General features: G+C 37.5%; 1 protein-coding gene across 4 annotated transcripts in view; it reads right to left on the bottom strand.

Moving 5' to 3' along the window:
• The window catches only part of pitpnm3 (PITPNM family member 3), a 116,887-nt gene that overhangs the window by 92,143 nt on the left and 12,284 nt on the right, over positions 1-12,460 (bottom strand). For all 4 annotated transcript variants that reach the window (XM_032508779.1, XM_032508785.1, XM_032508792.1 and 1 more), the window contains exon 2: positions 5,056-5,151. In XM_032508779.1, coding sequence (XP_032364670.1) covers positions 5,056-5,151 — 96 coding nt within the window. The remainder of the gene's footprint in view (positions 1-5,055; positions 5,152-12,460) is intronic.

Genomic DNA, 12,460 nt, shown 5'->3' with positions numbered 1-12,460 from the left:
TAAATGCTTGCTCAGATTACAATTCTTCTTTAAGTACTATTCTTTATGACTCAGGTGAATTTTATTTCTGTACCTCAAAATCACAAATCACAAATTTGCCTCAAATCTAGGTCTAGGTCAATACGACACTCCCTTTAAACTTATACGCTTGATTGGGATGAGGAAAAACTGGCAGAAAAAAATGTATCTTTATTTTCTTCAATTTTCTTATTTTGCCAATGTTAAATTGCATTTTATATAGGCAACATTTTACAAGAACTCAGTACCTAATCTCAGGTATTGTATCTGCTCGGATGTAGAAAAAGAAATTCAAAATATCTCATGTTTTAGCTGACCCAGCTGTAATCATACAGTTTAAGAAGTTGAACAATTTTATATATTCTTACAGTAAATACAGGTTAACGGTATTTGATATTCAGTTGCAAAGCCTTTACAAAATGACTAAAGTCTAAAAGACTTAAAGCCACTAGCCCACAGACATCAGCAGACACTTTACATCTTTCCTTTCAAAAGTGCTACTTGTCTTTTATTGTCACCCCGTATGATTATAAACATCCTTAAACACCCTCAATGATAATAATAATCTCTTAAACCCTAATATCATAGTTTTCTTTCAATTCCAATCCATTGGAATAAAGAATTTAAAAAAAAGTCATATACTTGTGGCATACACTTGAGGATTTACCTTTATCTTTAACAGCTTAGATATAAACTGACACTGGCCAAGTACATCTAAAAAAAACTGACATAAAGGAGCATTACAATATAGCCATTTCTAAACACTCAAATTCTAATCCCAGGATGCAGGATGAGCCACTTTGAGATGTCTTCATCTTGTTTCCCAAAGGCTCCTGACAAAATATTGCATTTACTAAATAGAGACAGTATACTGTGTGTAAAGACCATAAACACAATAACAAACAGGGTAAATCATTTTAGATTTTTCAGAAAGCTAAGCAAATCTTTGATGGTCTTCATACAAGTTCATGCTGTTTCACGGTCCATTGGGTTACACAGTGTGGATGAAAGCATTCATCAAAGCCACGCTATTATAATAAATAATAAAACTCCCCCAAGCATATTGCGCTGGTTTGAGTGTTACTCCTCAATGTAATTCCTTCAGTTTTTCTCTCTGTTTTCTATTAAAGACTGAAATTGCTTCTGGCTAAAGAAAATGTATATCCAGCTTGCCTGGTAGAAATAAGAAGCTTATCCACAGCAGCTATATGCAGCTAAGATTGAGAGTCACAGTAATGCAAGTGACTGTGGTAGGCCATAATTTAAACAACCTTTTATAACCTTGTACTGGTTCCCCTTTTAAGGGATACCTCCTCCATACAGAGCGTATGTTTATGTTAGGAATAACTTGCTCGGTTGCCTTTTCTCCACGTTCCCCTTGAGCTCAGACAATAAACCCAACTGCAATGAAAAAACACCTTTCAGACACCTCCTATCTTTTCTTTGGTTATTCTTCTTAGCTTTGTCGTATTTCACAATTCTACATGTCGCTCGTTCTACAGTATAATGGAGCACCTTTTTGATTTGGGACAGATTTGCAACATGACCTGAAAAAACACTGGCCTGCCACAGCGTCCAGTGCATCAATAAGTGAAGGCAAAATGAGAGGTGATATGGTTGGTCTCTGAATAATAAGCCAATTAGAGATGAAAAAACAGACTGAAATGAAAGATGGGGGTGTCTTAGTGGTGCCTTCACCAAGAGCATATGGACCTTAACTTTCTGACAGATGGCTGTGGAAATCAATATTACTGATTCTGCCCAAAACTGTGCACAACTCATAACTTAAATACAAAATCACACTGATTGCATCTGCAGCAAACTAAAATAACTGCAATAGACCTTTGGTTGGTTCATACACTGTTTAATTGGGGGCTTTGTTCCCAAACATTTGAGCATGGCCCATTTTTGCATCAATTTTGTCTACAAAATGACACAACCCCCTCTCGAAAAATGTCTGTTTGTTAAAAATGAAGCTACTTTCAGCATTTGCTAAGTTTAGCTTAGCATAAAGACTGCAGACGGGGAAACAGCTAGCCCGGCTCTTAATGCGTACACGTGTCAGCTTATACAAAAAGTTGTTATGAAAGGTTATTAGAATTATTACTAAACTTGCTGGTAGAATTATACTACATACTCAAACCATTACACAGGAAATACAAATTTTCCACACCTGTCTTAAAGGAGTAGTTCAACATTTTGGTAAATATGCTTATTCTTGCTTATTCTTATTCTTATATTCCTATAAGAGTTAGATTTGAAGAACGACGCCACTCTTGTGCCTGTCCATTAAATATAAAACTTCAGCCAGCAGCCAGTGAGTTTACCTTACCAGCCTACCAGCACCTTTAATGGTAGTTAATTAACACATCATACAAAAATAAAAGTGTAAAATCAACAATTCTTGGTTTTATGGTTATTACGTCCTGACTATTTTATATCCGGGTGCCATGACATCCTGAAGTCTGGTTGCTCCGCATGACTCCACAATATGTTGTTTTTACACTTCAGTTTTGCATGCAACAATTAAAAATAACATGTCCATTATTATATTATGTGCATTTGTAGGTGAATTTGTTTCCCTATACTTTCAGCCTTTTTGCGAGAGCTAAGCTAACCGGCTGTTGACTGTAGCTTGACATTCACCAGACAAAAAAGAAGGGGTATGTATGTATTGTCTTGTATAACTCTCTGCAAGAAAGTGAATGTGTGTTTCCAGTGTGGCCAAAACAAACCTCTGATAATTTCTTGCTGCTTTTGTTTGACACAAAATGCACGCGTGTGCAGCCTCTCCCCAAGCTATTTACTTGAAAGAGATAAAGGACATCTTCTTACATATTACCCAGTAGAGATACTTCACAGCTGAATGTAGAGTCTTGTGCTGCAGATGTGTGTGTGAGGATGACAGGGTCCTTGTGAACTCATACAGTACAACACATGCACATGTTATCTTAATCCCTGGTGAATCATCCACGCTGATAGGCGCCTTGACACCGGTCTCACAAAATAAATTTTGAGCAATGGCCAGCTCTGCTCCTTGACAGATGTGATAAGGATTAATATTCCATGTTTTCTAGGAGGCTGCAGTGAATGTGCGTTTTTTTTGCCAAACAAAATATGCACGAAAAAGGGAGTGGAGGGAAATTAAAATTAAGGGAGGAAAGCAAATAAAACAAACTTGTCAAAACAAACTTGTCAAAAACGTATTCCATATACAAAATGTGTGACTTCATCCACAACACTTAAAGGTGCAGAGCATGTTTGAGCACTAATCTCTTATACACTGAGCCTCATTTTGAGCATGGTGGTATGAAGGAATGTTGAACACCAGAAACACTCAACACCCTCAGACTATTAACTGACACACATATATATATATATATATATATATATATATATATATAGATAAATACATATATAATAATAACAACAAAACATTATTGATGAGTATCTGTACCATCTGTATCTGGGGGGATACGCACCTGTAGTGGATAATTGGTGCTGTAAGTATTCCACTTATTCGCTAATTAACTCCCTCTGGCACTTTGAAAAGGCTAGTAGTCGACTACCTTTTAAACTGTGTCTATTTCTGGTCAGTGTGACATCTTAAATACATTTACAAGCATCTTTAGCAGTAAAGTGGACAGTGAAATCGGTTAACATAATTAGGAATGACAAAAGATAGTACACAACCCATTTGTTGCACATTCTATCAGGTTTGTTCTAAAGTCAGATTTTACTCTGTTTAGTCATAGCAACAACAATAACAGATACAAATTAAATAATACCACCCAGAACACACAGTTATTGCCAGACAATTCTGCTTGTGATTTTTCATCACAGCTGTACTGTCCCCAGCTTTAAAGTGCCCATATTATGAAAAAATCCCTTTTTACGGGATTTGGGGTTCTATATTGTGTCTCGGGTGCTTCCACACGGATATAAACTTGGAAAAACTATTCATGCTGTTTTGAGTGAGACAGAGGTTTCTGAATGTCCTATGCCTCCAGTCTCCGAGTGAGCTGTTCAAAATCTACAAAGCTTTCTAAATCAGTAGCCAATATGAGGTGGCTAGCCGTGGCATGCCAGCACTAGCTTGCTAGCTCGTTCTCAATGGCCAAACACTGCTACAACACAAACTAGTTCACCATAATCTCCAAAAGAACTACTTCCATGTCCCTGTTGTGCAAGTATTCCACAAGTGTCCCTCGTTTAGAAGAAGTCTCCCAGGTAATTCTGCCTTGCACTGACCAACGTTGGAGAAAGAGTTATCTAGCTGATGTGATCTTACCTAGCTACAGAGCATGTGCAACTCCCAACAAAGATATATATAGGTATAGAAGTGAGAAGTCTCACTCTGTAGATAAAAAAGAGACCTAAACACACAGGGTGAAAAGAGGATCTGCATCAATGTGCAGTACAACAAAAATATGGTGTTTTTTGAAAATTAAACCATGTAAACCTATTCTGATACAACCTCAAAATCCAATTATGAACCTGAAATTGAGCATAACATGGGTGCTTTAAAAAACAAAAGACTGTCAGCCCTTTTTCACCAAAGACACTTTCAACCGTAACTTTGGGCTTCCTATAATGTGAACTGTAATAAGGCTTTGGTACAAGGACCTTTTACTTTTACTAGAGCTCAGACATTGATTTGATTAATATACTGTATATATGTAAATGTAAATGTAAATGTAAATGTGCTGTATTTATATAGCGCTTTTCCAGTCTTAACAACTGCTCAAAGCGCTTTTACATCTATAGCTATATATACAGTACAAATTCTTTAAAAACTGTAGAGGGGATTTTTAATAGTTTTTTTTTTTTATTTGATAGAACAAATAATTAATGAAGACAATAAATTAAGAGTGAAAAAGGCTAGAAGAGTCACAAGTATCCACACTTGATTAAATAGGGTCTATTTTAAATGCTTATACAGAAGTCCAGATAATTTATTTGACTATTACTGTGGAGAGACAAAAAAACTACAAGGTGAAGACAGGACAAAATGGGAAGATAAAATGTAATACTAACCTCTGGCATCAAAGAACTCGTCATCGGAGCTGTCAACTGATTCTTGTGCAATATTCTGCAGACACCAATGAGAGGCGCTGTGCTTACGTGATGATCCTGTGGGTCAGAACAAGAAGGAAAAGGCAGAAAATCTGCTTGTAAACTGGAAGGATGACAGGCAGGGTCGTGCCATTAATCACAGAACTTGAGGACGAACAAATGAAGTGCATTTATCTAATAATTCAGAGTTAAAAGCAAAGCGTGAATGCACCAGGTGGGGATGGATGGCCTTTCAAGTGCCACAGCACGCCAAAAGACCCATATGGACTTTTCTTTGAGTGTAATCATAGCACCCAAGTGTCTCAGCAAGGAAGTGTTTTTTATGACCTTCTAATACAAGAACACAATATTCACTCTCAAGTATCTAGATATAAAACCATTGCAAACAAGCAGAAAGTGGCACTAAAACTGACAAAACACAGAGCCTACTCTGCTGAGGTTGGTATCAATAACCACAATAAGGTAATAATAGTGTAGACCACATTAATTATGACTTGCAGCCGAAACAGCACTCAAATGCAACTCTGCTAAACTGTGCTGAGTAAGGTCTAGCTACTCCATATATATACATATATATATACATATATATATATATATATATATATATATATATATATATATAGATAGATAGATAGATAGATAGATAGATATAAATATATATTCTGCAATAGGAGACAAAACACTTTGGGTATTTTGCATTTCTTCACATAGAACTCACAGCACTCACATAAAATACTATTACAAGTATTAATACTAAAATATTTTTTTATTTATTTTTATTGGTGGCGATTAAAAGTATTTCTTGTAGTGCTTTCCACATTACCTTTATATATCTAATATTATATGTCTTCAAAGTGAGTTGTGCACTACGGTCCTATTTTTTATGCATTTCTTTAAACCAATTACAATCGTCTTTTGTGGCAGTAAGTTTCCTGGAGGCAGTGACTCTGTAAAATAGTCGTGGGGAGGAACTTGTTTTGGTGGAACATTTTTCTTCATTTGCACCCCGCAAAAGAAAACGCCACATACAATATTAAAGCTATAGTGTGGAGTTTGTGTCTCCTTCTTGAGGAACTGCAAGTAATGATAACAAATGCATCCACGTCTTTACATACACATGATACAAGCCTTCCGTGATCTCGCCCCCATAATCAAACTGAGAAACGCACAGAGAGTTGTGGTGAGCTGATTTTAATAAGCTGTGTAGAAACTCATTTGGCAATGGCTTGAATGGAATGGACGTTTAATAGTATAAAAAGGTTATGCACTAAAGCTTTAAATAAAGTTAACTGTTCACACAAAACAGTAATGTGAGCTAATTAAATTAGCTGGATACATGGTTAAACCTCATTTTCTCTAACCTGTGTATCGCCGTGTGTACTTATTCCCAAGCAATCACCGCCGTTAGATAGTTAGTAAATGCAGCAAACATATTCTTTGTAAATCTTTACAATCCATTCTCGAAAGAACCAAGCAGGCCTGGCTTATTGCACGATTTATATTTCCATCAAAACTTACAATTTTCAGTGTGTAACGTTAGCTTACAAGCTTGGAGGTTGTTCTTGTTGTGAAGGGGCAAAGCAAGACATTCATCTTCTTTTTTTCCTACAATCTATTTGATACGTTTTTTTGTTATGAAGGGGCAAAGCTGGACATCTGGCAATGTGCCAATGCACGTGGCAATGCAATTAATTGAGTTTCCCGGAGGTTTTCTTACTCTTTGGGACAGTGACTTTGATAAGCCTCTCAATTTACTCCTCCTCTCAGTCTTGCTGCACTCAGATGTTGTAATGAATCACGTTTCCCTGCGGGCCCAGGGTCAAAAATCTTGAAGCTCTATTTTCCCATGGTCTGAGTCCATTGCATCCTTTCTGGCTTTATAGGACTATGTGATTATGAAAGCATTCACACGACACAAGACTTAGGAATATGGTAACATTTGGTACACATACCACATAATCATATAAATCATGGGAATTAGCTCATGTTTAATAAAAAGGCCCAAACAGCACCATTCAACGTAACTAAATGTACCTGCTTGCAAATATATACAAGCTAGTCCAAGAAGCTATTGATTCAGATGTATGCTGTACACCTGTATGCATACAACAGAGAGCCTTTTTGTTTATCACATTGCATGCATGAGTTATTTAATATGTGCTGGAGAAGACGTTCCCTCCTGGGATATTAAACACTTTCCACCCATGAATTTTGCGATTCTCACAGTATACCACCCAGCTCTAGCTCAACTCCTGAGCACCTGCACTTCAACAAGGTGTCACTAAGAAACTTGTCCCTAGAGTATTTTCAGTGAAATGTGAGAGATGTCATCTCTCTCCAGAAATGCCGCAATTGGGACAATTTTTAAGACAAAGTGTCCATTTTCTGTATGGTGGCACTGGAATGACTGTGTAACATTGTGTAACCAGCTACTCAAGTGCTGGCCACTTTTATAAGAATAACCACTAAGTTTACCTGACAATAAGAGATATTTCAACTATCCAGATGTTCGGAATTGGGCCAGATCAGATTATTATAGGTTTGCTTGCTGAAGCCAAAGGATTGAATTACCACAGTGAAAGAACACCACAAATCACAGGATAAGTTTAACTGTATGTATTAAATGCAATAAGTAACAAGGTAAATAGCATTAATACATTAACAATTATACACATCAATTGAGGTAAGGTGAAAAGTGAAAAAGTGGGATCCCATTTAAAAAAGTAGAAAAAATACAAAGTATCAAAATAATAAATATACAGTTGAGTTCAATTAAAATAAATTAGACCCGGGTCTGCTAAAGTACTGTTCTCAATTCCTTAAGCGCAAAAAGGATATTTGTCCTCCTTCAAGGAAATCAAGTGTGCACACAGTTCTACCTGACCCCTTGGTCAAAGGGGTAATAGATCAAGTTTCTCAGCTGTAAGGTCTCTAGGTTGCAACCTCCTGGCTACAACCAGGCTCTACATCAAGTGTGCTTGGCTTGCCATCCAGTTTCTCTACGCTCTGCTATGTTTCTCTGTTGATTTCCACCGCCGGTCTAGACTCCACCAGACTGTGACCCCTCAACTTTGAATCAAGCAAAAAAACCTGACCAGTACAATAGACAGCTCATTAGCTTGAACCTTCCTTCTGAATCAATCTCTCTCCAGTGTTTCACACTATTTAGTTTATGTCAACAGTCACAGAACTCAACATTAGCCAATGTACAAGTATATGCTACAATGATTCTGCTTTTCTGGAGTCACTTCTGGTCTCAGTAGCACAAACGGCTGAGAGACGGGCCTAAACACTCTATTGGCTAGGGTGTAGTAACACTCAAACTTTATAGGCTAATGCCACAATAAAAATTTGCCCTTGTATTGGATGATATCTATGTTAACAAGCGATCATGTCAATATAAAGCATTTGTTTATACTTATATAGTTTTCACATGTATTTTATAATCACTTGTATATAATTACCAATATATTTATAACATATTTATGGACTTATTTATTCTATTTATTGCCCATTTTATATGTGGATTACACCTGCAAATGTTTGTCAATGTCATTTAACATTACAGTCAGAAAACCAAGAATAGCAAGGCCCTCCTCCCACTATATTTAGGGCTGATATGTTGTTTATATCTCATTTTGAATAAAACCCTATACAAAGAAAAACTGTAGCATAATAAGAAACCGAGGACTAAATGTGGAAGGACCAAGGATACTTATCAAAAACTGGACAAAAATAAATAGTCATCATGCCAACCAAGTTTTGGATAAGTCTTTAAGCTTTCTCTTCAAGTTCTCACTAAGTGTCAACTCTGCCTGTCAGCAAATCGTTCTCAAGGGTCCCTGAACCTCAACAGAGCTTTTAACCCTGTCATCTTGGTCTATAGCCTACTGGAGGATGAGTAAGGGGGCTCAGGCGAGAATGAGCTCAGTCCTTGTGTGAGTATTTATTGTGCATCAACATACAGACCAGCAGCAACACTGAACAGCCCCACAGCCATCCCTCATATACCATTCCCGAGTTCTAATTTGTGTCCAACCAAACTACCTTATACACACAAGAAAAATTGGCTAAAGGATTTGATTCTCTGCTCTCACAGTGAAATAAGTAATTACTGTACAAAACATCATGCTTGTTGCTCTTTTCTTGGAGTACACTCATCTTTTAACCAAATTGGCAACAGTAGCTATAATAACATCTGAAATCCTCAGCAAACTCTTGACCAGAACATACATATAGGTAACTACCACGGTGAGAATCGCTCATTATTCTGTTATGTTGCATGTGCATCAAACGTGTTTAGAGTATCAAACTAGACAGACAGCCTTCCCGCTTGGGGTACTTGCTGAACAGCTCATTTATGTTCCATGCTTTGCAGAAGGTAGAGACATTAATACACACTCAGCATGAAGTACACAATGAGATGCAGGAATATCACACACACCTTTGTGGTCTCTGGTTTTTCCTTCACTTCACTTAAAAATGTAATCCTTAAAGAGGATGAGTAAGGGAATCGGCGCTGATGGGGTGCACAGCACATCGCAATGACAAATAAAACCCTCCTGACTCAGCCATTCCACAACAGCTGCTTCCCTAAACAACTGCCAAACAATTCTCTCCATCATGGGACTTTGTTGAGTGGATACAGTCACAAGATGAGGCCTTCTAAGTTATCTTAAAGTACTGTTTTCTTTTCACCCACTGCTGGATCAGACACCCATACTGTGGATGTTTGTGCACTCTGTTAACTTCTGGAGCTCTACATGCATGTTGCATGTCAAATTAGGTTTAAGAAATCTAACCATTTGCTTGTGTAGCTGAAGCTTCAGGCCACAGCGCCTATCAGCGATGCCTTCCCCGCTGGGTAATGGAAATGATTGCTGTAGCTCCCTGCAGGGCATCACTGTAAATCATATCACCACAGATACTGAGTGAATGCTAGGAAGAACTACAGATTAGGATCACACAACCAGCAAGAATGCAAATCCAAACAGCAGTTTGAAGCCAAAAAATAAGGAATGGCAACATTGAGAGGGTACTGGAAAAAGCTCAAACTGATTTTGATGCCTTTTTTAACCCTAAAAGAGTAACAATTTTGTCATGAAAAAATGTTGTGCTGTATTAATAGGTTACTGTTGGTTTAACAAAGACTTGGCAAAGTATCAAGGAGAAAACCAATCGGCAATTTATAAATTAGATATTATGATGTTCCAGTGCTTCTCACTAATTAGACATGCTTAAATTCTGTTTCAATGTTCAATAGAATCCTCTACCAAAAACAGAAATTGGTGATCCATCAGTTACTCTGATCAAACTGCTTTTGTCTACTAAATTAAAGCATGCAAATCCAAAACAACGTGTAATATGAATCTAAATGTGCAACTTATGGAAACTAACACGGAGAAAGAAAGAGAGAGGGGAGAAGCAGGGCACTTCACTGGGCTCTGTTCAAAGAAAATCTGTGTGTAAGTATCTCAAAAGCTTTACTTCAGAGGAAGACAAAACAAGGTTGCTTGTGATTCATCTCATCCTTCTTTCATCTCTTTCTTTCCATTATCCACTTCCAACGGTGTTTACACAGAGGCCTGCAGCCGCTGGAAACGGTGGGCTGACAGCATCCATTACTGGAGCAGTTCTATTGCAATCACGGGTTATACCCTCTCTATCTGTCCCTCGCAATGAATGAATCTCTAGCTTCACTAGACACACACACACACACCCACACACACACACACACACACACACACACACACACACACACACACACACACACACAGATAAACACACACAGAGATACACATCACGTTTTACACAGGACTACTGGGTCAAATGCTAAAACAAAATGGATGGTTCAGTCTTCAGAATGTATTGTGTCTTCTACTGTACAGTAGACTGTGAGCATAGTCTCTTAAAATGCTGTTTGGTAAAAAGGTGTATTTGCCAATATTATGCTCATTTTTAGGTTTATAATTGTATTTAGAGGTTGTACCAGAATAGGTTTACATGGTTTCATTTCCAAAAAACACCATATTTTGTTGTACTGCACATTGCGGCAGATCCGGTTTTCACCTCATATTGGCTAGTGGCGTAAAAAGCCGTGCAGATTTTGAACAGCTCACCCAGAGACTGAAGGCAGAGGGCATTCAGAAACCTGTATCTCACTCAAAACAGCATGATTGGGTTTTTTCCAAGTTTGCATGCGTGTGGAAGCACGTCAGACACAAAATAACACCCCAAAACCAGAATAAGTGGGTTTTTTTTCTTTGCAAAATATGGGCACTTTTGGGCAAAAAACGTTTTTGCTTTTTTATCAATTTAAAGGCTAAAGCCTACATTCTGGCCAGGTTAAGTTCAGAGTTGGAGGGTGTGTGAACAGCAGGGACAGGACTTCTAGAGAAGTTTTAACTAGTGTCACATTTGTCTCTTGTTGTGTCGTCTTTTGTCTTTGTCATTGGCTGTCATGCTGTTTTATTAAGTTTTTATCTAATGTACAGTAAGGTGACCTTGGGTGTTTTGAAAGGCGCCTCCAAATAAGATGTATTATTATTAGTATTATTATTACAGAGAGTCACCAAGGCTATTGTTAAAGCTGTTGATGGTCAGTAAACACCTGCAAACGGTAGGCTTTTTAAACCAAAGGTCTCGTTGTTTCTCGTTTTAAATACATAACATTTGACATGGGGGTGTGGAGGCTTTTGAGTTGTTAAAAGGCACCTTTGACGAAACTGTGCTGAGTTGTTTGTTTAGCTACAAAGACAGACACAGCTTAAAGTACTTGAGCCTTACAGAGTAAAACTACGCTCTCAAAGAAAAGTGAGGGAAGCAGATACTGCACAGCTGCGGTTAGAGGAATCTATATTATACTTATCTATTACATTGATAAACAGTCATCAGGGCATCAGTTATTGTATAAAAAAATTATATTTTATGTTCATGGGAGCTTCTAGTATTTGACATTTTTCCAAACAATATCCAGCTATACTTGTGGCGATAATTTGCTCCAGATGTCTGTGTATTTATGGATGGAAAAACAAAATCAAGTTATCTTTTTTCTAAGTAAATGTTCATAAATGTAATCCTGCATGCAAGCTATGTGATATTCACAACAGGAGAAACCCTTTCTTAGACTCAGGCTATTCTCCTGGTTAAAACCCTATCATTTCTAAATCTATATGGTATTTTCCATTGATTTGCATAATAAGTTAGACACTCCATACATATGATTTATTGTGAATTCAACATGTTAAGCTGTAGGGCTGTGATATGAAGGGCTTTTTTATTTGACGTCAGCTGTTAAAAACGCTGTTAAGTTATGGATTCAGGTTGGTAACTCTGGGAGACGAGTAAGAAATAGCTTGACTGCAGC

This window comes from Etheostoma spectabile, chromosome 3 (genome assembly GCF_008692095.1).
Source record: "Etheostoma spectabile isolate EspeVRDwgs_2016 chromosome 3, UIUC_Espe_1.0, whole genome shotgun sequence".
Lineage (NCBI taxonomy): Eukaryota > Metazoa > Chordata > Actinopteri > Perciformes > Percidae > Etheostoma > Etheostoma spectabile.
The sequence above is the reverse complement of the archived record's forward strand: the minus strand, read 5'-3'. Positions and strand labels throughout refer to the sequence as shown.